General features: G+C 61.8%; 1 protein-coding gene across 4 annotated transcripts in view; it reads left to right on the top strand.

Moving 5' to 3' along the window:
• The window catches only part of PAK4 (p21 (RAC1) activated kinase 4), a 45,941-nt gene extending 23,004 nt beyond the window's left edge, over positions 1 to 22,937 (top strand). Inside the window, exons 1-10 of one of the 4 annotated variants that reach the window (XM_082438047.1) lie at positions 197 to 301; positions 11,236 to 11,309; positions 12,650 to 12,907; positions 15,788 to 16,249; positions 16,442 to 16,882; positions 18,244 to 18,377; positions 18,634 to 18,760; positions 19,904 to 20,029; positions 21,294 to 21,428; positions 21,951 to 22,937. In XM_082438047.1, coding sequence (XP_082294173.1) covers positions 12,704 to 12,907; positions 15,788 to 16,249; positions 16,442 to 16,882; positions 18,244 to 18,377; positions 18,634 to 18,760; positions 19,904 to 20,029; positions 21,294 to 21,428; positions 21,951 to 22,106 — 1,785 coding nt within the window. In that variant the 5' untranslated portion in view covers positions 197 to 301; positions 11,236 to 11,309; positions 12,650 to 12,703 and the 3' untranslated portion in view covers positions 22,107 to 22,937. Of the gene's footprint in view, positions 1 to 196; positions 302 to 1,876; positions 2,067 to 11,235; positions 11,310 to 12,649; positions 12,908 to 15,787; positions 16,250 to 16,441; positions 16,883 to 18,243; positions 18,378 to 18,633; positions 18,761 to 19,903; positions 20,030 to 21,293; positions 21,429 to 21,950 lie in introns of those variants that run through there. The other 3 variants (XM_082438046.1, XM_082438045.1, XM_082438048.1) reach the window with 3 other exon arrangements.
• Positions 22,938 to 23,749: the final 812 nt, after the last annotated feature.

The following is a 23,749-nucleotide window of genomic DNA, read 5'->3' as shown; positions in this document are numbered from 1 at the left end:
CAGAGCCCAAACCAGCCGGTCCGGTTTGGGGAGCCCGCCCCATTTGGCTCCTCTCTGGGTGGTTGCCTGACAGGTGCTCCACCCTGACGGGGGAGGGGGTGGCCTGGGATCTGGGGCATGGTGGGGGCGGGAGGGGCCAGACCTGCCCTGCCGTGGCCCCAGGCCTGGCTGGAAGCCCCTGGCTTAGTGAGCAGGTGGTAGACAGAAGGGGGTAGACGGGATTTCCAGGTGCTTGGAGCCAGTGAGTCGTCCTGGTCCCCGTGATGAAGCCCTGGAGGAGTCGGCATGGGCAGCAGCTGTGGTAGGTGCCGGAGCAGGGGAGTGGGAAGGACCCGGGCACCTCTGGCCACCTGCCGCCCGGGCCACCTGCTCACTCACTGTTCTCCCTGGGCTCCCCGTCAGCGGAGTACCTGCCCAGGGCCCAGGGCCCTGCTTGAATCCGGTCATTGCCGCCGCTCACACGACCACCCGCCCCCCACCCAAGTCAGGGAGCAGTCCTACTCTTCCGTCCGCCCCCAGGGCAGGGAGTTTTGTCTGGTTTGTTCACTGCTGAATTGCCAGGGCCTCCGACAGGCTTGCCTGGTATGTGCCAGGAGTGGGGCAAATGTGTGAACCAATGGGGGAGACAAACAGGTCAGGGATGGTGACAGCCTGAGGGTCGGCGCGGGGATAGAGCCCGGGGTGTCATGGAAGGCTTCCTGCAGGAGGGGCCGCAGTAAAGGGATGAACTGGGCAGCCCTGGCCCCTGCCCCCCACAGGGGAGACAGAAAGAAACAGATTTCGTGCCAGGAGCTGTGCCCCGGGCCAAGGAAGGCATCTCAGAGAAAGTGAGATCTGAAGGGGGGAGAAGGTGTGAGGCAGAGGTGGGGCAGGGCCCGCACAACCCCCTCTAGATTCCCTTTCTCTGAGCGTCCTTTTCTCCTGTTCTGCCATAGGGGTTCTGGGCCCCCTAGCCTCCTGCTCGGAGCGGCTGGTCTAGGACACAGGCGCTGGGACAGACGGCCCACTTGGGCAGGTCACTCAGCCTCTCCAGGCTTCAGTTTCCTCTGTTGTAAAATGGGCCTGATAAAGTACCTGCCCATTTACGGCAGTGGTGAGCTAAAATGACTTAATGTGTGTCGATGCTGAGAGCAGGACCTGGCCCAGAGGAAGTTCTCTGGCAAGTTGGGCCACTTATTTTCAGAAGGGTTAGTTACATCCTGGCAAGACAGCCAGCATAGCGACACGGGAGTCCCAGCCGTCCGCACCCTTCCCTCTCCGCATTCCCGCCATCCAGCCCCGCTCTCACGCCTAGGTATGGCCGGGGCATGGGGCTGGCGGCTGTTCACCGTGCTCTCCCCTGGTGAGGCTGCAAGTCTCGGGTTCATCCTGATGGGTGAGTGGGGCGGAGCAGGAGGGGCCCCCTTCGTTGCACCCTCTGGGGCTCTTGCTGGCATTGCAGCCTGGGTGTGCGGGGAGAGGGGGACACAGCGAGCCCCGGATCTCCAGCCACCCTCCCCGTCAAAGGGGCCACTCATCCCCCGTCGCTGTGTCCTGCACCACAGCCCCAGCCAGTGTTTCACACCTGGCTGCCCCGCCAGCCACTCTCGGGCACTCAGCCCCAAGCTGAGCCACTGCTTCCCTGGCCCCTGGCACCTGGCCTGGCGTAGGGAGTGAGATGGGGGTGTGCGTGTGTGGTGGGAGACTGACCCTGCCGAAGCAGGGGCTGTGGTTGGGTCCCCTGCTCCTGTGTCCCTGCCCAGCCCCTCCCTCCGCTGGGACAGTTGTGGGCCCCGTGGCCCAGGCTTTCCAGGCTCAGCCCCGCCTCCCTCCGTCCCTCCCTCCACCCTCCACCCTTCCCCTCCCCCTCCCATGGGCTGGAGCCACAGCCAAGCTCAACTCCTGCCAGGGCAGGGCCGCGTCACCAGCCACTGCCAGGGAGGCCGGGGCGCAGGGCCCAGCCAGCTCTCTTCCGTGGGCCAGGGGAACCCCTTGATCCCAGCTCCCTGGTCTTTCAGCTGGAAGCATCTGTCTGCTGGCCTGCCCCACTGCGGGTGGCCCAGGACAGAGGGAAGAGGATGGTGGAGGTGAGCTGGCCCAGGCCTTGGGGAGGAGTGGAGGAGGGGGAGGGCTGCCTGGATTGCGGGAGGGCAGCCCGGACACGCGGCCACCTGAGCCAGCGTAAGCACGTGAGCCAGGGGCCACACCTTTCTTGGGGCCGGGGGCGGGGTGGCCGTGTGTGTGTCCGTCTGTGTTGGCGGTGGCAGGTGTCTGTCTGCTGGGGCTTAGCCCACACCTCGGCGCAGGTCCCCCCCCCCCCCTCCGAGCATCTCTGTGGGAGCGCATTCCTGGGGTCTGGTCTGCATGGAGGTGTTTCCAAGGGGCTGTGCCTCCCTGGGCCACTGGTGACCCTGGAGTTGGCTGTGGGCATGCCTGGGTCTGTGTGCGGATCTCATGGTTTAACTCTGTCCCAGGAGGGTTCCTAGGTGTGTGGAGGGTCTTGGGGTCTGCCTTCCTAGTGAGTCCAGCCATAACGGAGCATTTGTGGGATTATGTGTATGCAAGCATGTGGCTGTGTTTCTAGGTGGTGGCTAAAGTCCGTATCGTTGTGTCATTTGGTTCCCCCAGGATCCTTGTATGTGTCTCTGGGTTTCTCCGGAGTCCCTCCATCTCTGGGGTGTACGGGTCTTTACATTGTGGAGGGGCTCCCGGGTCCTTGACTTCTTGGGGTCCCAGCCGTGGGTCCCCAGTGTTGCGGCCCTTCCGTTCTGAGAACTTCCTCTGAGCCAGACCCGTCTTAAGACTGCTTTCCCCACCTTCTCCCATTGCCACCTCACAGTTGCCTCCGGCCCACTTGCTGGGGCCTGTGTTCCTGAGGCGGGAGCTGAGGCTCCGGGTGGGATGTTCCTTTCTGCGCCCAGGCCCCTATACAGCCGCCAGCAGGGTGCCCGGGTAGTGTGGGGCAAGCGGCTGCTCCGTCTCAGGCTGCGTGGGGACTTTTCCGTGCGACCAGTGTGTGTGTTCTTGTGTGTCTGTGGTTGTGTGGCTGGACGTCTGTGTTGCATGTCTGTGTCAGTCTCTGCGGACAGCTGTGCACTGTGGAGCGACTTCATTTGCTTCTGTGTCTCGGGCGCGCGCGCGCGCGCGTGCGTGTGCGTGTGTGTGTGTGTGTGTGTGTGTGTGTGGAGGGGAAGGACTTAGGTTGGAGGGGCTTGGGAGGCCACTGGAGCCTCTTTTCTGCCTGTTGCCCCCTCCCTCCTTCCTGCCCCACCTCAGGGGAGGAATGAATGAAGTCTAATCTGATTTCCCCAGTCCCTGGGGGCTCGCCCACACTCTCAGGTTTGTTGTGGCATCCATCCCCACCCTGGGCACCTCCAGGGGGTGAGGGACACCAGCAGTGCCCTTTGTGTCTGTGCCCTATTGAGCCTGGCCAGGCGGGGAGGGGGGCACCCGAGCCTGGGGCTGCCACAGGAGCCGCCTGGCCTCCCTGGGGGCTTAGAGCACCTCGGGGTAAAGGAAGCACCATCTCTGCATTCAGCCACACTCTCTGAGCTGTGCCTCGCCCTGTGCTGGGCAGGGCTGGGGACACAGGGTGGCTGAGAGGGCCCCAGGCCCTGTCCTTTGGGAGGGCAGGGGTCATCAGAGCATAATGGGGACCCGTTATGCTCCCCCATCCCAGCCCTGGAGAAGCAAAGTCTTAATCAGAGATAGTCAGACTGGCACATTTGCTCTGGGAGACCGTGCTCAGCATCCTCTGTCCTTTATTTGTTCCTTCCTTTATTCGTTCAGCAGCAACAACAACAGCAGTGCCAGTAATGATAACAGCAGCTAGCCTGTAGTAGTGAGGACCCACTTGGCGGCAGGTACTGTTCTAAGCACTTTGCGTGGGTCATCTTGTTCGATCGTCCAAACACTCCCAGGAGATGGGGACCATCGTTACCCCCAGTTTGCAGATGAGGATACGGAGGCCCAGAGTCACCTGCTCACGGGCACACAGCCTGGCAGTGGTGAAGCGGGCACGAGCCTGGGCTGTCCGCTCTTACTCATCGGCTGCCTTCTGAGTCCTTGTCCGGCACACTCAGTGCAGAGGCCTGTTGAGGGGAGGATGGCACTTATGTGGCCAGAGCACGGAGAGCAGACCGCTCCTCACTTCCCACGTGGCCGACTCCAGGCCCTGCTCCCCAAGGCTGGGGTGGCCCTCCATCTGTGTCTTTTTATGGGATCTCACCCATCGTGGGGAACGCGGATCTCTGGCGGCACACCCCCTGTATGATGTTCTTCCTGCTTCTGGCCAAAATGTACCACCCCTTCCTCCCATTCCCAGCCTAGGCCGTGTGGCGGGGAGGGCCTGGGGAAGTGGGCTCACAGCCGGCGCTCCTTGTGTTTGGAACACACACCAGGTCATTCACGAAATAGCCGGATTCAGTCTCTAAAGAGGCTCAGTTCCTTCACAGGCATCAAGGTCAGACTTCCAGGCAGTGTGGACAGGCCTTGGGGACTCCTGTCTGCCCTCTGCCCCACCACCCTTCCCTGCTCCTCCTCAGGGTCCAGCCTCATCACTTTGGCAATGGCGTCACTCATTCGTTGCACAGATATTTTCCAGGTAGCTGCTGTGTGCCAGGCCCTGCTCTAGCTGCCAGGGGTACGACAAGAATGAGACAGAAAAAGGCCCCTGTTCCTGGGGAGCCCATACTCTGCTGGGGGGAGGGGAAGGAGGGGGGACCAACAGTCAATAGGTATATAATGCCAGATGATAATAAATGCCATGGAGAAGTATAAAGCAGGGGTGCAAATTTTGTCAGGGGGTCAGGGAAGGCCTCTCAGGGGAGGTTTTCTTTGCACTGAGACCTGAAGATCAAGAAAAGGGAGCCATGCAGCTCTGGGCAGAGGAAACAATGGGTGCAAAGGCCCTGAGGCTGGAACAAGCTTGATGTGTCCAAGACTGAAAAGGAGGAGGCCAGCGTGGCTGGAGTGAAGTGCAGGGAGGAGATGGGGCCCCTTGGTGGCAGGGCCCAACTGGGCAGGGCCTTGCTAAGTCACAGTGGGGAGTTTCATCCAGGTGGGAAGCCCTGCAGAGTTTTGTTTAACATTTCTTCAGATTCCCTGCTAACCACAGCAGCCTTTCTGATCTTGGTTTTGGTCATCGGAAGCAGAGTTGTCTCTGTTCATGTTCCTGTCCCATAAACCTCTGAGGTCCTTTGTCTGGAGTTGAAGCTTTGTCTGGAGCCGGGGCTGCTGGGAAGCAGGAGGCTTAAAAGGGCAGTGACAGGCCTCCGTGGGTCAGAGTCGACGCTTTTGTGCCCTGGCGCTGGGCAGCCCTGGGCAGTGACTTCCTCTCTGGGCCTCAGTTTCCTAGTTTGGGAAACAGGAGGGAAGAGGACTCTCCACCCACACACCCAAGAACCACTGGGAGGGTTCACTGCAGCCTGGTCCGCATGCCTGGTGCAGGCATAGGCCAGAGTCAGCGCTGAAACACGTGCGTCCGCTCCATCCACCCAGCAGCCCCTGAGGGGAGACCTGGGATCCAGCCGGTAACCAACCAGAGCATTGCTCCTGGCTGCGCCGAGCCACCGACTTAGCAGGGAGACGGCAGACACAGTCATAACCATATAACATGTTAGGTGATGCCAAGGGCTGGGAGAGCATGGACCGGATGCCAGGATGCCAGGCTCTGGGGGATGCGGCGATGGGCAGGACCAGACCAAGCCCTGCCCCCGTGGAGCTCACGCTCCAGCTGTTGCAAAAGGTGGTGTCAGTCCTCAGCAATCCTGCCGTCTCAGCCTCTACAGGGTGCCCAGAACCTGCCTGTTCCTTCCGCCGCCACAGGCTCCACGTGGTCCCGTCCCCCCCTCTTCTCCTGCTGGACTGTCGCACCCTCCTCCTCCCAGGTGTCCCTGCTCCTGCCCTGCCCCCTCACGCAGCCACCGGGAGCCTGTGCACACCTGCGTCTGGCCACATCCCTCCCCTGCTCAGAGCCTTCCTGTTTCTCTGTCTCACTCAGGTAAAAGCCGGAGTCCTGGGGACTTCCATGGTGATCCAGTGGTTAAGGCTTCGCCTTCCAATGCAGAGGGTGCAGGTTTGATCCCTCCCTGGTCGATCCCTGGTCGGGGAGCTAAGATCTCACATGGCTCACAGCCAAAAACCCAAAACATAAAACAGAAGGAATATTGTAACAAATTCAATAAAGACTTTAAAAATGGTCCACATAAAAAAAAAATTTTTTTTAAAAAGCCAGAGTCCTACCCATGGCCCACAAGTGCCTACACAGTCTGCCCTCCTCTCTCACCTCGCTCACCCTGCCCCAGCCACTCGGCCTCCTCTCTGCTCTTTGACCACATCAGGCATGTTCCTGCCTCAGGACATTTGCACTGGCTGTTCCCACTGCCTGGGTACTCCTCCTCCAGCTGCCCACAGGGCTCCCTCTCCTCTCTCCACTCGGGTCCCTGCTCAAGTGTCACCTCCTCAGCAAGGCCCTCCCTGACCACTTCATTGAAAATTCCCACCTCCCCTCGCCCTCCACACTCTCCTGATCCCTGCTGTATTTTTCTCCTCAGCACTTACCACCTGCCATACTAGCTATTTTTCTGATTTATCTCATTTATTGACTGTCTCCTTTCCCCTAGGATGTGAGCTCTGCAAGGGCGGGGATATTCCTGACGCTCCTGGCCTCTGCTGTCGGCCCTGCCCCGGGCCTGGCAGAGATCAGTCCTCGGTAGACATTGATGATTGGATAGAGAGGTGGGGGGCTGAGTGTGATGGATCATTTGTGGGTAGAGTAGGTGTTTGCCAAGGAGGGGGCTTGAGCACGTGTCAGTCCCAAAGCGTGAGGCAGGGTCTGGGGACAAGGTGCCAGAGGGTTCCTCGGTGGAACTAGGCTCAGGGCAGGAGGAGAATGCGGGGGCGGGGGGTGGGGGGGGGGACACGCAGGTGCGCAGCAAGAGCTGAGCAAAGGTGTGAAGGAGGAACGGTGTGGGGTTTCGGGGGGCAGTGAGAGCCTGCCGTGGGCCGCCACGTTAAGACAGACTCCCCCTCCATCAGAGCACAGCCCAGGGAGGTAGGCGGTAAACTGAGGCAGGGAGGAGGCTTCTGGAGCTGGTGGGTGAAGATCATGGCAGAAGGGTGGGCGGGAACCAGTGGTGGAAGCGCTGAGTGCAGGCTGGGGCCAGTGAGCCCTTCTTCATCGTCCCCTTCCTGCTTTAGTTTCATTTTGGTGACTAGGAAGGGGTGGCCGTTGACCCCTGCCGCATCCTCTGCTCTGCCTCTGCACCCTGGGGCCCTGGCTGAGTCAGCTCCCTCCACTGCTGGGGTGGTGAGGGGGGCAGCTTTATTCAGGGCTGCCGGGGCAGGTGGAGGGCAGGAGGGAAGGAGTTCTCTACACGCGCACACACACATATACGTGCACGCGCACACACACTCCCTTGACCGTGTTATCACACTAGCAGATCTGGCTCTTTCCACGTGCGCTGATTTCCTTGGTGGGGAGAGTGGTGCCGTTTTTTTCTCATGAAAGGTCAGATGGTAGAACACATGAGCATAGGAGGTGACTGGAAAATGTGAGGCTTTTGCTAGGACAGGTCGGAAACTGCCCGTCCCACATGTGAAATAATTCAAAAGACTTTTTTTTGATTGAAATAAACATTTTAGAGTAGGATGGAAATGTGCCTGCATTTGAGGGATCAAACACTGGGCTTCAGAGGCATCTATGTCCCGGCTGGTGGCTGCAGGCTGCACCCTGTCCTCCTTTGTTCCGTGTCGCTGGGGTCACTACTTCACCCTCTGCCTCTGAGTTCCAGGGGTTTCTCTGCCAGAGTTTCACAGGTACTGCCTGGGCAGAGTCTGAGGTGTCTGAGCAGGGGTGTAGCATAGCGGGTACAGGCGAATGTGTTCATTCACCAAGTGTTCCTTGAGTGCCTGCCACGCAGTGTTGTAGGCATTGGGGTACAGTGGGGAGCAAGACAGAGGACAGGCCCTGCCCCGGTGGAGCTGACATTCTGGTGGGAGAAGCAGACACTAAAGAATCTCACACACACAAACACATACACACACAGTATATGGTGAGTGCAATGAGGAAAAATAAAGCAAGGAAAGGGGCATAGAGGGTGGTAGGACAGGAACAGGGACATTTGTGCGCAGACGTGGGTGGAGGGAAGGAGGGAGGGAGCCATATGGAGATCACTGAGAAGAGAGTTCCAGCAGGGGGCGTGGGGGGGCAGTTGTAAGCTGCCAGTGCAAAGGCCCTGAGGTGGGGGCATGTCTGACGTTTGAAGAACAGTGAAGAGGCCAGAGTGGCTGGGGTAGAGTGAGCGAGGGGCCGTGTGGGAGGCGAGCTGATGGGGCAGATCTCTCAGGACCTCGTGGGCCACGGGGAGGAGTTTAAGGATGTTGACTCTAGTGGATCATACTGTCTTCCAGGCCCACCTCTGCTTGGTGACCTTAGTGAGAGATTTCACCTTTGTGAGCCTCAGTTTCCACATCTGCAAAATGGGAGTGAGAATAGCCACTGCACCTAAGTGCCGGGGAGTCGGTGAGCTCAGCATGGGCGTCTGCGCAGGGTCATGGGTCCCCCGTGGTGGTGGTGATGGTGGTGGTGGTAGGGGTGTGAGTGCTGGGGCTGAGCCTCAGTAAACCACATTTGGTGGTGGGGACTGGCTCTTGGACAGCTTTTCTGCTGCAGACCGACAGGCCAAAGGCCCGTGGAAAAGGTGAGTAAGGATCCCTGGGTGGGGGGTGGCGGTGGTCGGAGCCCCACTTTGTGCTGCCTCCCACACTACCGCTGGGGGCCTGGGCAGGTCGGAGGAGCTGGGGACCCTCACCCCCAGGTGGGGTCAGGGCAGGAGAGGAAGAGCAAGGTCTGGGTGTGGATAGAGAGGGTGGAGAAGGGGTGAGGAAGGGTTGGAGGCCAGGACCTTGATGGTAATGACAAAAACAAGCACCACCGCAGGACAGGTGGGTAAGAGCCTGGACTTTGGTCCCCGACTGCCTGGGTTCAAATTCTAGGTGCCCTGGACAAAGGATCTCCCCTCTCTGAGCCTCAGTCTCCCCACCCGTGAACTGGGGATGAGCGTGCCTGTCTCACAGGTTAGCGGTGAGGGTGGAATGCGATTAGACACAGAACACCGAGCAGGCCCGGGCACACACGAGTCTCCGAGGACGCACCGGTTGTGATTCTGAGAACTGGCGGGGCCCCGGGCTCTGTGTTAGACAGGCCTGGAGTCTTGTGTCCACTCTGCTCCCCAAGCTGTGTGACCTGGGCAAGTGGGGTGCCCTCTCTGTGCCTCGTCTTCCTTGTCTGTAGCACAAGGCCCAAAACGGCCCCTCTGTCTGGGGTTGGGCGTGCAGATTAAATGAGGGACTCTGGGTCCAGTGCTTAGGAGAGGAGCTGGCACGGTAGGTGCTCCCCAAGCGTTGGCTGCTGCTGGGATGGTGACTGACATTTACCGCACGCTTCCTTGCTGTGTGCGCTTGGCCTTGGGGCCAGGCCATCAGTGCCTGGGTTCTCTGTGACTCCTTATAAGAACTCCAGGAAGCAGGTACTGTCATGGTCCTCTTTTAACAGCAGAGGAAACTGAGGCGCAGAGCAGCTGAGCTGCTAGCCCAGGGCCACGCAGTGAGCTCCCACGGTGGGTCAGCTCACCCACACTTCACGGGCGGAGAGCTGGGCTCCTGGCCCTGGGCTGTCTGACTCCTAAATTCTGGGCTTGCCTGGGAACCCCAGCGCCTACTCTGCCCGCCCCCTCTGCTGCTGGCGCAGGCCGCTTTACATGTAGCAGCTCCTCTCCCTTCCCTCTGTGGCCCCCATAAAGTCAGCAGCTCGGGGACTTGGTGGGAAGGGGGGGTTCTGGTCGGGGGAGCCGGCAGTGCTTGGAGCTGCCCCAGGGCGGGGCTCCCGCCTGATCATCATAAACACGGTTGGTTCCTCTGTTTGTCCTGCCCTCCAAGCAGCGCCCAGAGGGAAGGGCTGGCCCCAGGCAAATATCCGGAGGTGTGCCCCTCTGTCCCCTTCCCCCGCAGGTCACACAGGCAGCTGGGGGCGGGGCCGGGGGCGGTGGGCAGAGGCGACTTGGGGGTTTACAGCAGGGGTTCTGGCTTGGCTGCCCCGTCTTCCAGGCTGCCTCCTGCCCACCCCGTCTGGATCCTGAGCGCCTCCCTCTCCTGGGTTTAGTGGGGGGTCCTGTGGCTAACCCTGTTCGTGCAGAGGGCTTGGAGCTGACTTGGGGCCCGCAGGTCCTGGGCTGGGGGGCGGAGGATGGGCAGGCGGAGTGAGAGAGGCAAATCTGGGAAGACAGTGAGGAGGTGGTGGGACATGGGGTACACATCTGGAGTGACGGAGCGGAGCGGGGAAGATGGGGGAAGGTCAGCGTGTAGGCATGAGGCTGGGAGCTGGAACTGGGAGAGAGTCGAGGGCAGAGAAGCCTGGAGAGAGGACAGGGTAGGTCAGGGCCTCTGGCAGGTGGGCCAGGAATGGAGGCCTGGTCAGGCGGGATAGGCAGCGTCCTGGGGGCTGGAATGCGGGAGCGACACTGAAGGGGCTCCTGGCTCGGGGGGTAGAGAAGGGGCTGGGGCAGAGGGCCCCCCACCCTGGCCAGGCCTGTTCCACCCCAGAGCAGGCAGGGAAACTGGACCCCTGGGGGAGCCCTGGCTCTGGTCACCTGCTGGCCAGGAGGCCCAGGCCAGTTGAGGCAGGTTGACTGCTGGGTCCCCACCCGCCTCCCACTGGGCGGCTCCTGCTGCCAAACCGGTTCCCCTGGATCGCTGCCCACTGATGGCCCTACCTCTGGCCTGGGGATGGCGGCCTCTTCGTCCTTACCTCACAGAGCTGCTCCGCGAAAGGAGCCAGGAGTGGAACCAGGGGCTGCAGGGGCCGCATCCCAGACACACGCAGGCATCCTCGCTAGGTCACGAGACTTACTGAGCTTGGGCCCGACCCTGTGCTGGGCACTGTGCCAGGCTCTGGGGAGCCAGCCATGAACCAGACAGAAATCCCCACCCAGTGCATTTCTCCTAGTTCTTTGGGTCTTAGTTCACACGGGCCCTCTACTGGGAAACCTCCCTTATCCCCAGCCTGCCATCCCTCCAGGCTGGGTCTGGCGCTCTGTGACCCCAGCACCGACCACTCTGGGCTGTCAGAGGCTGTCTCAGTCACCGCAGTATCCCTAGCACCAACCAGCACAAGGCTGGGCACACAGGAGTGAGCTATTGCTGAATGAATGAACGAACGAATGAATGGACAAATGATGTGTTCTTCCCACTTTACAGATGAGTAACCCGAAGCCCCAAGAGGAGACATCTCGTGCCCAAGGGCACTTCTAGCACAGCCAGCATCAAACCAGGTCTGTGGGACTCAGGGCCCGTGTGCGGGTTGGGGGGCTGCACCTGGGCCCCCCTTCCCCAGACATGGCTAGGAGTCATCCTAATCATCAGAAGAGCAAATGCCGACGGGGCCCTCCCTCCGTGTCCCAGCCCTGCACCCAGCTCTGCTCATATTAACTCATTAATCCTCCAGGCAGCCCTGTGGGGGCTGATCCGAGGCACAGACAGGTTAAGTCACTTGCCCAAGGTCACACGTAGTAGGCAACAGAGAGAGATTTGCACTCTGGCCATCTGACTCCCCTGCCCATCATTTCTCTGGTCCCCCTATGGGACACCACCATCACACATGTCCTCTTTGGCCCCTTTGGTTTTTAAATCAGCTTTCATTGAGCATTTACTCTGTGCTGGTACTGTTCTGAGTACAGGACTGGAGACCACAGGCCCTAAAGACAGGGACTGTTTGGTCTGTTAGTAACTGTTATGAAGTGGCTCTTTCCCCGCTCTGTGATCTTGGTGAGGAACTTCCCTCCTCTGAGCCTCAGTCTCCTCATCTGTAAAGTGGGCCTATAGCAGTGAGGCTGCCTAGGGGTCATGCATAGGACAGGGGCTTGGTAACCATTTGTTGAACAAGTAACCAAAGGTATGTGGTGCTTCCAGCCCAGGGTGCAGGCTGGCAAAGCAGGGATAGTGTCGGTGGGCCTTTAGGAACCAGTCACTGAGCCCATACTGTGTGCTGGGCGTGGCCGAGACAAGGGAGTGGGACGCCAGGAAACTGGGCAGGTGAGACCTGGCCTGGGGCACTGAAAGTCTAGTGATGGGGGTTGTAAACACTGAACTAGTAAACACAAGACTGAGCAGCAGAATTTCCAGAAGTTAAACATGCTACGAAATGTGATGGAAGGACAGTGGGGAATGGGGGCTCTTTTTCTTGGGGTGTTCAGGAAAGGAGTCACCAACGACTCTGACACCTGAAGGAAGGGAGGGAGGGGACCATGTGTGTGGATACTGGGGAAGAGTGTTCCCCACAGAGGGAACAGCCAGTGCAAGTCCCTGAGGTTCGGAAGCCAGTGTGAGCGAGAGGGAGAGATGAGAGCAGAGAAGTGACGGGGCAGGTCGTGTGGGGCGGGCCACCGGAGGACTGAGCTTCTCCCCTGAGTGAGGTGGAGCCACAGGAGGGCTCTGAGCAAGGGGCCTGGCTCGGGTGTTCACGGGGTCCCTTGGGCTGCATGTGGGGGACAAACTGGGGAGGGGGCTGGGGGGAGTGGGGAGACCAGGGAGGAGAGGAGGATGGATAGGACCAGGGCGGGGCCAGAGGATCGAGGAGAAATAGCAGGTTCTGGCGAGCTGTCCCCTCCCACAGGCCTGCCGGCAGGAGCCCAAGTCTGCGCCCTCACCACGCTGAGAGCCTGGCGCCATGTTTGGGAAGAAGAAGAAGCGGGTCGAGATCTCGGCACCGTCTAACTTCGAGCACCGCGTGCATACGGGCTTCGACCAGCACGAGCAGAAGTTCACGGGGCTGCCCCGCCAGTGGCAGAGCCTGATCGAGGAGTCAGCTCGCCGGCCCAAGCCCCTTGTCGACCCCGCCTGCATCACCTCCATCCAGCCTGGGGCCCCCAAGGTATGCTGGTGCCCACCACCGCCTCTCCTGACCCGCGCCAACCCCCTCGGGGTGACCCCAGCCCTCAACCCCACACTTGACCCTGCGGCCAACACCTCCGCCTCCCTTGCTGACCTCCACACAGACACGGCCCAATCCTCACCTTTCACTCACCCCTCCACCCACTGATCCCTCACTTGGCCTCAGCGCTGACCTCCCCCCCCTTACCTTGCTGAGAACCCTACAGTGACCTTGACCCTCCGACAGTCCCCCACACCAGCCCCAAGTCGTGCTCCTGTCCTGGAGCCTCGCGCCCTGAGCTCTATGCTCCGGTCCCCAGCACCACAGACTTGTCCTGGGCCTTCACCGGGCTCCCATCTCAGGGCGAGGGACAGACTTGTTCCCTCATGGCGACTGCCCCAAGTGCTCAGGGCTGGGCTGGGGGAGCCCAGAGGGGGCTCCTGACCAGCCCCAGGGTCCAGGCCAGCCTCTTGGAGTCAGGGACACCGGAGCTGAGCCCTGAGGGCCAAGGATGAGGAGGAGTCATTCGGGCAAATGGTGGAGAGGCAGGGCTTTTAGTGGAGGAAGCGGCCCACGTGAAGCATTGGGGGTTTTTTGGTTTGGGTTTTTTCCCTGCCATCTGAGCAAAAGGGCAGAGTTGGGATTTGAATCAAGGTCCGTTTCCAAGGCCCATGTTCTTAACCCCCTTCCTGTCTCCGTGGTCCCAGTGCCGGGCGTGGCCTACGGTGAGGCTGGTCTGGGGGCAGGGGGTGCGGCACCCCGCAGCCTGCGAAGCCGGCCTTGGAGCACGGACTTTATCCGAAGGGCAGTGGGAACCGGGAAGGGCCACGGGCTCGCAACCCGGGTTGTTCGGAGGGGTGGCGGTGGGCGGGCTGGTCAGCAGGCTCAGCGTGCCCGGGGGTGGGGGTGGGGGGGCAGGGGGGCGGGGCAGGCCCAGGGCTGACTCATCCTGCCCCGCCCCAGGCGGGCGCAAGCTCTCCCCCAGGGTCTCCAGCCGGCGGCCCACTGAGGCATTCATGTGCCCCAGGCAGGGGGCTTTTGGATACTTTGAATTCTCTGCCACTGCCTAAAAAAGCAAGAGACTTCGCATCCAAATCTCTATTTCTGGCTTCTCCTGACAGTTTGGCTGGGGCCACTGGAGGGGCAGCTGCCGCCGCAGGCAGGGTGCCAGCTCTTCTGGGCCCGCAGGCCCCACCCAGCCCACTTCAGTTCCATCCCCTACCCGGCCCTGTGGCTGCTTGTCTGCTGGTTATGCCCGCACTAGGGCGCTTCCTAAAATCTAGCCCCTGCTCGGCCTGCCAGCCACGAGCCCTACCTGGGACTGTGTCTGCCAGGAGGAAGGGGCACCTTAAGTCACACAAAGGTGCCACACGGGCTGGCACTGTCCTGGGGCCCCTGTGGGCACTTGTGTTTGCTGCCCTCGGCTGGAAAACTCCCTAGTCCTCCCAGACCCTCCCCCAACCCCCAGGGACTTCTCGACCTCTTATTCCAGCACCAAAGCCTGACCAGGTGTCTCCCTTGCTTCGCTGGGCCCCTGGGCAAGGCCAGGCCTCCAGGCTGGCAGCCAATCCCAGGAGAGGCAGGGGGCAGGGGCTGGCCCCACAGGGGTATGGTGGCCTGTAGGTGGGTTTTGTGGGATCTGTGTTTCGGCACATTTGAGGTGGTTCTGGCTTTAGGATGTCTGGCAGCCCATGTCCCTGCCTGCCAGTGATTGACAGCACAGGGCTGAGGGGCATGGCCTCTGCTCCCCTCAGCCTCCTCCCAGCCTGCCTGCCTTACTCACTCACTCACGGGTTCAGCAAATGCTTATTGAGCACCTTCTGCATACCAGCCACTGTTCTAGGTGCTAGATGCAGCCAGAACAGAAAGAGACAGGCGGAAACCATGGCGTCCCGCACCATCATTGCACTGGGGGAGCAGGCCATGGACAGATGTGCGCATGCTTTATGTCAGCTGGTTTTAAGTGCTCTAGAGAAAAGGAAAGCAGGGGAGGGGGACAGGGAGTGTTAGGGGCTGGCGTTTCAGACTACGGGTGGTCAGCGAAAGCCTCCAGCAAAGACCTGAAAGGGGGTGCGTTGGGGAGGAGAGCTCAGGGCAAACTTGGGGGAAGATGTTCCAGGCAGCGTGAACAGCCAGTGCCTGAGGTTGGAGTGTGTCCGGTGTGTTTTAGGAGCAGTTAGGAGGCCCATGTGCCTGGAGCTGAGTCGGGGGCAGGGGGAACCCTGGAGGCTGTGACCTGGATCAGGATGGTGGCCATGGCGGGTGAGGGTGGATTCAGGACAGGCTTTACATGGGCATTCGCATTTGCCAGCCCTGCTCCTGGGGCACTCCTGCCCTCTACTTTGGGCCCAAACCTTTCTGACTCTCCCTTTAACCCACCCTCAGCCTCCAGAGGAACAGAGAGCGTGGTTTGGAGTTAACAGCCCTGGCGGGCTGCAGGGGAGGAAGTGCCAAGCTGGGCCCTGGCCCCAGCATCCTGTAATTTGCAGCTCTCCAGGGCTGATTATGGGGTGGCGTGGTCTCTGCCCTTCTTCCCCTGCACCCCACAGGGCAGGGACCACCTCCCAGTCTGGAGAGCAAGGAAAAGACAGGGGTGCATCCAGCTGGGGGGCAACAGCCTGACCAATGGGCAGGTTCTCCTTCCGCTCCCCTCCTGCCACCCATGGCTGGGTGCTGGGGAAGGGGCAGCAGGGGCCTCCCTGGTCCTGCCCCCCCCCCCCCCCACCGCCCAGCCCTGTCGTCATCCCATGGCATTTCTTCATTCCGTCTCTGTCTTGTCTCTGTGTGTGTTGTGTTGTCCTGTCCTCGTGTGTCGGATACACGTCCTGTGTCCCCCTCGTCCTTGCCCGGCCCCCACCCTGCCATTGCCCCGGACCCCAGACCATCGTGCGGGGCAGCAAAGGCGCCAAGGATGGGGCCCTCACGCTGCTGCTCGACGAGTTTGAGAACATGTCGGTGACGCGCTCCAACTCCCTGCGGAGAGACAGCCCGCCGCCACCTGCCCGTGCCCGCCAGGAAAACGGGATGCCCGTGGAGCAGGCCGCCACGGCCAGAGGGGGCCCAGAGAAGGCAGGCGGTCCAGGCCGGGTCGCCGGTCGCAGCGAGGCGGGTGGCAGCAGTGGAGACAGGCGGCGGGTGGGGCCGGACAAGAGGCCCAAGTCTTCCAGGGAGGGCTCAGGGGGGCCCCAGGAGTCCTCCCGGGACAAGCGCCCCCTCTCTGGGCCCGACGTCGGCACCCCCCACCAGCCTGCCGGTCTGGCCAGCGGGGCGAAAGTGGCAGCTGGCCGGCCCTTTAACACGTACCCGCGGGCCGACACGGACCACCCATCCCGGGGCGCCCAGGTAACTGCTCCCCCTGCCCCAGGACCGCCCCACTGTCCCCTTGCCCGGAGCTTCCCCGTTGCCACCCACCGACTCCAACCCATGCCCAGCCCACCGTCCATCTCCATCCTGACCACCATGTGTCTGTCCCGCAGCCGGGGTCCCTGTCCCTCTGGCCCCTCCACTGACAGCCGCCTCTCTTTTCTGTTGCAGGGGGAGCCTCACAACGTGGCCCCCAATGGGCCATCGGTGGGGGGCCTGGCCATCCCCCAGTCCTCCTCCGCCTCCCGGCCCCCCGCTCGAGCCCACGGCCCCCCCAGCCCTGGAGTGCTGGGCCCCCACGCCTCCGAGCCCCAGCTGGCCCCTCCAGCCCGCACCCTCGCCGCACCCCCTGCACCCCCCGCCCCCGGGCCCCCCGGCCCCCGCTCGCCACAGCGGGAACCTCAGCGAGTGTCCCACGAGCAGTTCCGGGCTGCCCTGCAACTGGTGGTGGACCCCGGCGACCCTCGCTCCTACCTGGACAACTTCATCAAGATCGGCGAGGGCTCCACGGGCATCGTGTGCATCGCCACCGTGCGCAGCTCGGGCAGGCTGGTGGCCGTCAAGAAGATGGACCTCCGCAAGCAGCAGAGGCGCGAGCTGCTCTTCAATGAGGTGGGCCTGCTGCCCCCGCCCCCGCCCTTCACCTCTCCTCCTGGGGCTCCTCCGCCCCGCGGTTTTTGAGGGCACATGGGGTGAGGATGGGAGAGGGCCTTCGGGGATGGGGTTCCCCAGGGCTGGGTTCTGGGCCTGGCTCCTGTCCTCACTCGTCACACCTCCCACCTCCCCAGGCTGTCTCCTCTGTCCCCACGATACCCACGGCCACGGCTGTCCTGTTCCTGGCCAGGCCCCGAGCCCCAGCTCCAGGCTCCCTCAGCCCCCTGAGCCCCACCCTCTGCGTGCCTTCCAGGCCCCTCATACCCACCAAGTCCCATTCTGGCCCCAAAGCGTGTACTCCAAACCTGCCTCTCCTGGTTCCCTGTCTCAGAGAGGCCCCGCCACGCCTGTCCCCAGGCCAGAGCTCTGGACCTCCCCGGCCCCCACCCCGGCTTGTCAGCCCTGAGCCTGTCACTCCTTCCCCGTCCCCATCCCCATGTAGCCCATTTGCTGCTCGGCCCTGCCCCCTGGGCATTCCCCACACCACAGCCAAAGGACTGCCACACACCCCTTTACTGCCCTTTTCAGCGCCCCCTGGTGCCCTCAGGACAAAGGCCTGGCCTCTTGGCCGTGCATCTGAGATCCGCCCCCATCTAGGCCTCGCTTCTGTCTGACCTCAGGCTTTGGCCCTTGGGGGCTCACTACCAGTGAGCGTGTTGCAAAGGCAGACCCCTGGCTGCTTCCCGAGAGGAATCTGTGTTGGGAGCAGCCCCCAGCCTCTGATGCAGGAGTCCCAGGAGGATGTCAGGTCCGGGGTCGTCCGACTCTAGCTCTTGCCTCCTGACCTGTCCACACTCCTCAGCTGTGCCCCAGTGTAACGTGGCCCCTGTGGGCGTCGTGTTCCCCCAGCTCCGTGAGGCTTTGCCTTGCTAGGCCTTCCTGCCCCTGAAATCTCTTCCCCCACCCCCGCCCCCGCCTTTTAGCTGACCTGCCTAATACCTGCTTGGCCTTCTGGTCTCAGCCCTGTGCTTAGACGCTCTCGTCCCAGCTCCCTCTCCCAACACCAGCCTGGCCATCAGAGCCACTCGCGGACCAGCTCAGGGCTGGTCAGAGACCAACATCAGAAGTGTGGGGTGTGTGCGGGGCGGGAGCACCCCGGGAATAGAGTGCAGACGTCAGGCCCACGCTGCCTTTGAGGTCTCTTGGCTTTGGCCGTGGGAGGACAGCCCAGGGGGACGCCGATGAGCAGGAGTGATGGGTGGAACCGGACCCGCAGTGTGGCAGGGCCCACACCCAGGCTGAGAGGGAGGCGCGAGGGCTCCGGTGGCGGGGGCTGGCGGTCCTCCCTCCGCCGCGCCGACCCGGCCTCTCACGCCCAGGTGGTGATCATGAGGGACTACCAGCATGAGAACGTGGTGGAGATGTACAACAGCTACCTGGTCGGGGACGAGCTCTGGGTGGTGATGGAGTTCCTGGAGGGAGGCGCCCTCACCGACATCGTCACCCACACCAGGTACTGCTGGACAGCTGGACCCTGTGACAGCCAGCCTGCTGTCTCCCCCGGCTCCCCAGGGTGGACCTGGGTCCCCTCAGACCTCTCCCACGATAGGACTGGCCCCCTCCAGACCCCTTGGGGTGGGGCCATGTCTCCGAGCCAACAGGCTCTGTCCCCATCCGGCCCCCTCAAACCCCAGGGCAGTGTTGTGTCCCCCTTAAACCCCAGGGTGGGGCCCTGTCTGTCCCCGTCACTCACCCACCCACCCCCGCAGGATGAACGAGGAGCAGATCGCCGCCGTGTGCCTGGCCGTGCTGCAGGCCTTGTCCGTGCTCCACGCCCAGGGGGTCATCCACCGGGACATCAAGAGCGACTCCATCTTGCTGACCCACGATGGCAGGGTGAGGAATGGGGTGGCTTGGCCTTCCCCCGCCTCTCCCCAGCTCTCCCTCTGCTAGTAGGGTGTGCTCTGACCCCCTAGTTCAGTCGCATGCGGAGGAGTAAGTTCATTCGTTCCTCGTGCAGCAGTCCAGAGTCAGGGGTCCACGTGAGTGGGGCCTCTCCCACTGCGGTCAGGGGGCTCAGGCTGGCGGGGGCTCTGCCGTCAGCACAGGCCGTTGGGAACTGTAGTCTAGCCCTGGGCCCAGAGAGGGGAGACTCCATTTGGGTGGCCAGCCTCAGCTCTCGGCCACGTGAGAACCTGCTCCTAGCCTGGCATCCAGGCGTGGGCTGTGGACTCCAGTCCTGTCTCCCATCTTCTGGACTGAAGTTCTGAGTCTGAGGTCCATGGATGAGCCTCACAGTGACCGGAACCTGCATTTATATTCCAAGAGTGAACGTGATTTTCAGTGGGAGGGGGCCCTTGACTTTCACCAAATTCTTGTTGGTGATTTGCCCGCCCTCCCCCAGGAAAGTTAAGCCAGTCAGCAGAGGCGGGGGGTGGGGGGAAGGCTCAGTTTCACCGGGAGTCTCAGTTGGGGTCCACGAACACCTAAAGATGTCTGCAGATGTGTTTGGGGGACGTGTGTGAGCGTGCTCTCTGGGGGTAGGAGGATCCATGGACGTCCTCAAGAGTCCGAAGAGGCCCCACGGCTCCAAAAAAGGTATAAATCCTCGGTCTGGGGACGTAGCTGTTGCAGAGGCAGGCTGTGTCCCCTTGTACCCGCCTTGGACAGGGTTGCATCCCTCTCACACCTGCCAGCTGAAGGTGTGCTTCCTGCCGGGAAGCAGGGGCCCAGGGCACAGCGTTGGGAGCCAGCCCCAGTCTGAGCCCCCGCCCAGCCTTTGGTACCCCTGGGACTCGGGCCACTTCCCCCGAGAGCCCCAGCGCAGACCCTGTCACGGAGGCAGATGGTGCGATCTTGGGCAGGTGACACGGCTGAGGGCCCCAGCCAGGAGACGGCAGAGCTCCCCAGAGGCTGTAACCTCTGGGCAGCATCGTGGAGACCCAGCACGTCCGAGGCCAAGGAATCAAATAGGTAGATGCCTCTGCTCACCCTGCCCCCACCAGCACCTCTGACCCTACTGCCTACGTCCTACTGCAGGTGAAGCTGTCGGACTTCGGGTTCTGTGCCCAGGTGAGCAAGGAGGTGCCGCGGAGGAAGTCCCTGGTCGGCACGCCCTACTGGATGGCCCCGGAGCTCATCTCCCGCCTCCCCTACGGGCCAGAGGTGAGCCAGAGGCGGCCGGTCATCCTGCTCTCGGCACTGGTTTACGCTGTGACAGTCCGGAACAGCCAGAGTGCTGGGGGTGAGGGGGCTCAGTCCCTGGGGACAGTTTTGGGGGAGAAGTAGGCATGCCTGCGTGCACTCATTGCTGACTGGGTTCTAATTTGGAGCCAGGCCAGTGCTTGGCAATGGGAACAGAATGCTGAGCAGAAGTGGCCCTGGCCCTGCCTGTCAGCCTGGGGCAGAGGCCACAAACTGGCCGATGTGCTCTGAAGACGCCCTTGCAAGCATTTTAAAAAGAGAGCTCTCACGTGAAAGTCTGAATTTTATCCTCTGTCAGAAAACCAAGAGCTCTGGCCACGGGGAGGCCAAATTCCCACACGGCAGCAATCAGCAGGTGCTGAGGGGCTGCTCCACATTAGAAAGTGCAGGGCGCCTTCATCTTGGCCATGGTCCCCACCCATCTCTATTGCCTACACTGACCTGCTTCACTCCCTGCCGTTACCTGCCTGGTCTTTGAGCTGTGGCCTGTGGCCCTGAGGATTCCTCCACAGTCAGTCAACAAGGCTTGACCCAGGGCCTGGCCAGGGTGCCCTTGGAAGCACGTCTTGGGGGAACCTCAGGCAGGAGTGGGGTCACACTGGGAGGGGAGGCTGGGAGGAGATTCTGAGGGACCATCTCAGTCAGGACTGCCTGTGAGTGACAAAACCATCTCAAACGGATTTAGCAAAATGGAAAGCTGTGGGTCCCTAGAATTTTCCCCTTGTAGTCTTCACTCAGGCAGGTGCTCCCCTGGTCAAAGCAGACATGACCCTGGCAACTCCAGGACACATCTCCCTGCCTATGAGCCCTACTGTTTTCCTGAATATCTTGGTTGAAGTCTCAGGGTTGACTGTGACTGGCTCAGCTTGGGTCCTGTGCCCGTTCCTGAACCAGTTACTGTGTCCGGACTCTGCTGCTTAGGCTACCTGGTCATGCTCCATGGACTGAAGTAGGGGAGAGGGGGTTCTCCAGAGGAACCCAGGGGGAGGAGGGGGATTAGCAAAAAAGAAGGGGATAGATGCTGGGTGGGCAGAACCCTTCAGAGGGCTCCCTGGGTGAGGAGTGCATAGGGTCCGGCAGGCTGGGTATCAGCGAGGGTGTTCAGGGCCCAAGGATTCCAGGAGCGAAGAGGCAAAGACAGAACCAGGGCCATCCCTCTGTGGGTGTCCCTCGAGCACTGGCCCTGCCTGCACAGCTCAGCCCTGCTGCCCCACCCCCACCGCAGGTGGACATCTGGTCTCTGGGGGTGATGGTGATCGAGATGGTGGATGGGGAGCCCCCCTACTTCAATGAGCCACCCCTCAAAGCCATGAAGATGATTCGGGACAACCTGCCACCCCGACTGAAGAACCTGCACAAGGTGGGCCCCTCCCGCAGGCGGCAGGCAGGTTGGGGTGGGGGGACAGGGCTCCACCCAGCCCCGAACCCAAGCAGAGCGCTGGGTGCGGGCAGCACTGGGGTATGGATGGCTCCCTCCCAAGGTGGCGCTTACTGTGCGCTGGGTCACCCCCGTGTCCCCCAGGCCTCGAGTGTCTGTGTGAACTCTGTGCCCTCACCACCCCACATCCCAGAGGTTGTGCTTAGGCTGGCCTGGCTAGATGCACACAGCATAGCCAGATCCAGGAGAGGGGCCTTCCTGGTGGAGGAATTGCCTGGTGAGAAAGGGGTGCCTCCAGGGCCCAGCTGCTGCCAGGTCCTGCCGAACCTTGTAAATGGGGAGGGAATGAGCCCCTGGGGCCAAGCTCCTGGGACCTCTTTGCCCCCTCCCTAGGCAGTAGATGTTGTCAGCCCATTTGACAGAGGAGGAAACTGAGGCCCCGCAGCGAGTGAGCAGTGGAGCTGGCTCTCAGACCCCCTGACCCTCTCGCCCGCCTCCTGACAGGTGTCGCCATCCCTGAAGGGCTTCCTGGACCGCCTGCTGGTGCGTGACCCGGCACAGCGGGCCACGGCGGCTGAGCTGCTCAAGCACCCATTCCTGGCCAAAGCGGGCCCGCCCGCCAGCATCGTGCCCCTCATGCGCCAGAACCGCACCAGATGAGGCCCAGCGCCCTGACCCTGAACCAAAGAGCCCCTTGGGTCACCCCTGCCCTGCCAGAGGCCAGTGGAGGGCCGGCCCCTGCCCCTCCCAGCCCAGGAGACACTCTGTATGGCACTGCCCTCCTTGCTGGGGGGTGTGCGGGACCCTACTACTGAACTGCCGTTTTGATTTTGTGACTTTTAAAAAAACGCAGGGACTTGTGGGAGCACACGAGGCTCCCAGGACCCGCCAACCCTCTGGGACAGGCCCGCCCCAGTGTTGTCCTGTCTCCAGGAAGGACAGGTGGCCTTCCCATCACTGGAAATCTGCAGTGGGGGCCGCCAGGGGTGGAGACAACACTACGAAAGAGGTGTGTGCGTGTGTGTGTGTGTGTGCGCGTGTGTGTGTACACGCGTGTGTGCATGTAGAAGGTCCAGCTCCTCTGTCCTCCAGCCTGCGAGTGCGTGTCTCTGAGACCTCGCCTGATCCACAGCCCCTCCCCCCTGAGCCATTGCGGGGGTCGATCATGAATGTCTGAAGAGTGGCCTTTTCCCTTTGCCCCACACCCCTCTCTGTGGCTGGACGCGGAGACAGGGGTCAGGGCTTCCCACCCACCCCCAGCCTCTGCAGAACATGACTACTGCACCTGGGACAGCCTCCTCTTTTCTAGAAGTCTATTTATATTGTCATTTTATAACACTCTAGCCCCCATCTGGGGACAGATGGTCCCTGTCCCGCGGGGTGGCACTGGGGACAGGACCACTGCTTGGAGAATCAGGTTCCTGCCCCCTCAGCGCAGCCCCGCCCGCCCCTCCCTCAACTTAGTTTTACAATTAAACCAGTTTCTTGTTTTGTGTGTGTGCAGTGTGCATAGAGGCCCCCCCACCCCCGTCCAGGCCGTCTTGGGGAGAGAATTGATGGGGAGGGGCTCTAGGGTTGGGAGGGAGGCCTGGCTGACCCCAGGATTCCAGCCCAGTTCAGGGCCAGGGCCGTGTCTGTGGGTGGGCAGGCGTTCCAGGTCCAAGCAGCCGGTTACAGGGCTGGATTGATGCCCCACCAGGCTTGGAAGCAGCCAGTTTACCAGTCCATGTGCCATGATGACCAGTTTGCCAAATCTGCCATTTGCTGGAAACCTATTTTAAAGGTGGTCTGGAGTGCGTTCATTGGGTAGGAACTGATCCTTGGTGAGCTGATGTTAGGAAACCAGTCAACAGGCAGATGGGCTGCTGGGGCGTCGGCTAAGACAGATGGACCTGAAGCTGCCAGCCTCAGAAATATGCCATTGGCCGTGTCCTGCCCTCCAGGCTGAGGCTGGGTCTCAGGGAGAGGAGAAAATCCGGCCGACAGGAGACGGCGCTGCTTCTGCATTTTGGGCAGTGACTGCCCCAGGCCAGTGTGGGCTCACGTGTGTCCTTCCCAGCACCCTGGGAGGTGTCGGGGCAGCAGCGGCCTCCTGGGGACACTGAGAGACCAAGGAGGGAACTCCCTTCCCAGAGCCCTCCAGGCGTCACCGGCACCAGGGACCTCAGCCTGGTTTGTGGACTGGAAGTGTGTGGAGAGGAGCCAGAGAATCCGACCTAGTCTTGCCTCACCCCCACTGTCAGCCCCCACCCCACAGCACCCCTCTCCACAGACCCTGAGTCCCCCAGGAATTCGGGCACTGT

The sequence above is a fragment of the Balaenoptera physalus genome (genome assembly GCF_965194825.1).
Source record: "Balaenoptera physalus genome assembly, chromosome: 19".
Classification (NCBI taxonomy): domain Eukaryota; kingdom Metazoa; phylum Chordata; class Mammalia; order Artiodactyla; family Balaenopteridae; genus Balaenoptera; species Balaenoptera physalus.
The sequence above is the reverse complement of the archived record's forward strand: the minus strand, read 5'-3'. Positions and strand labels throughout refer to the sequence as shown.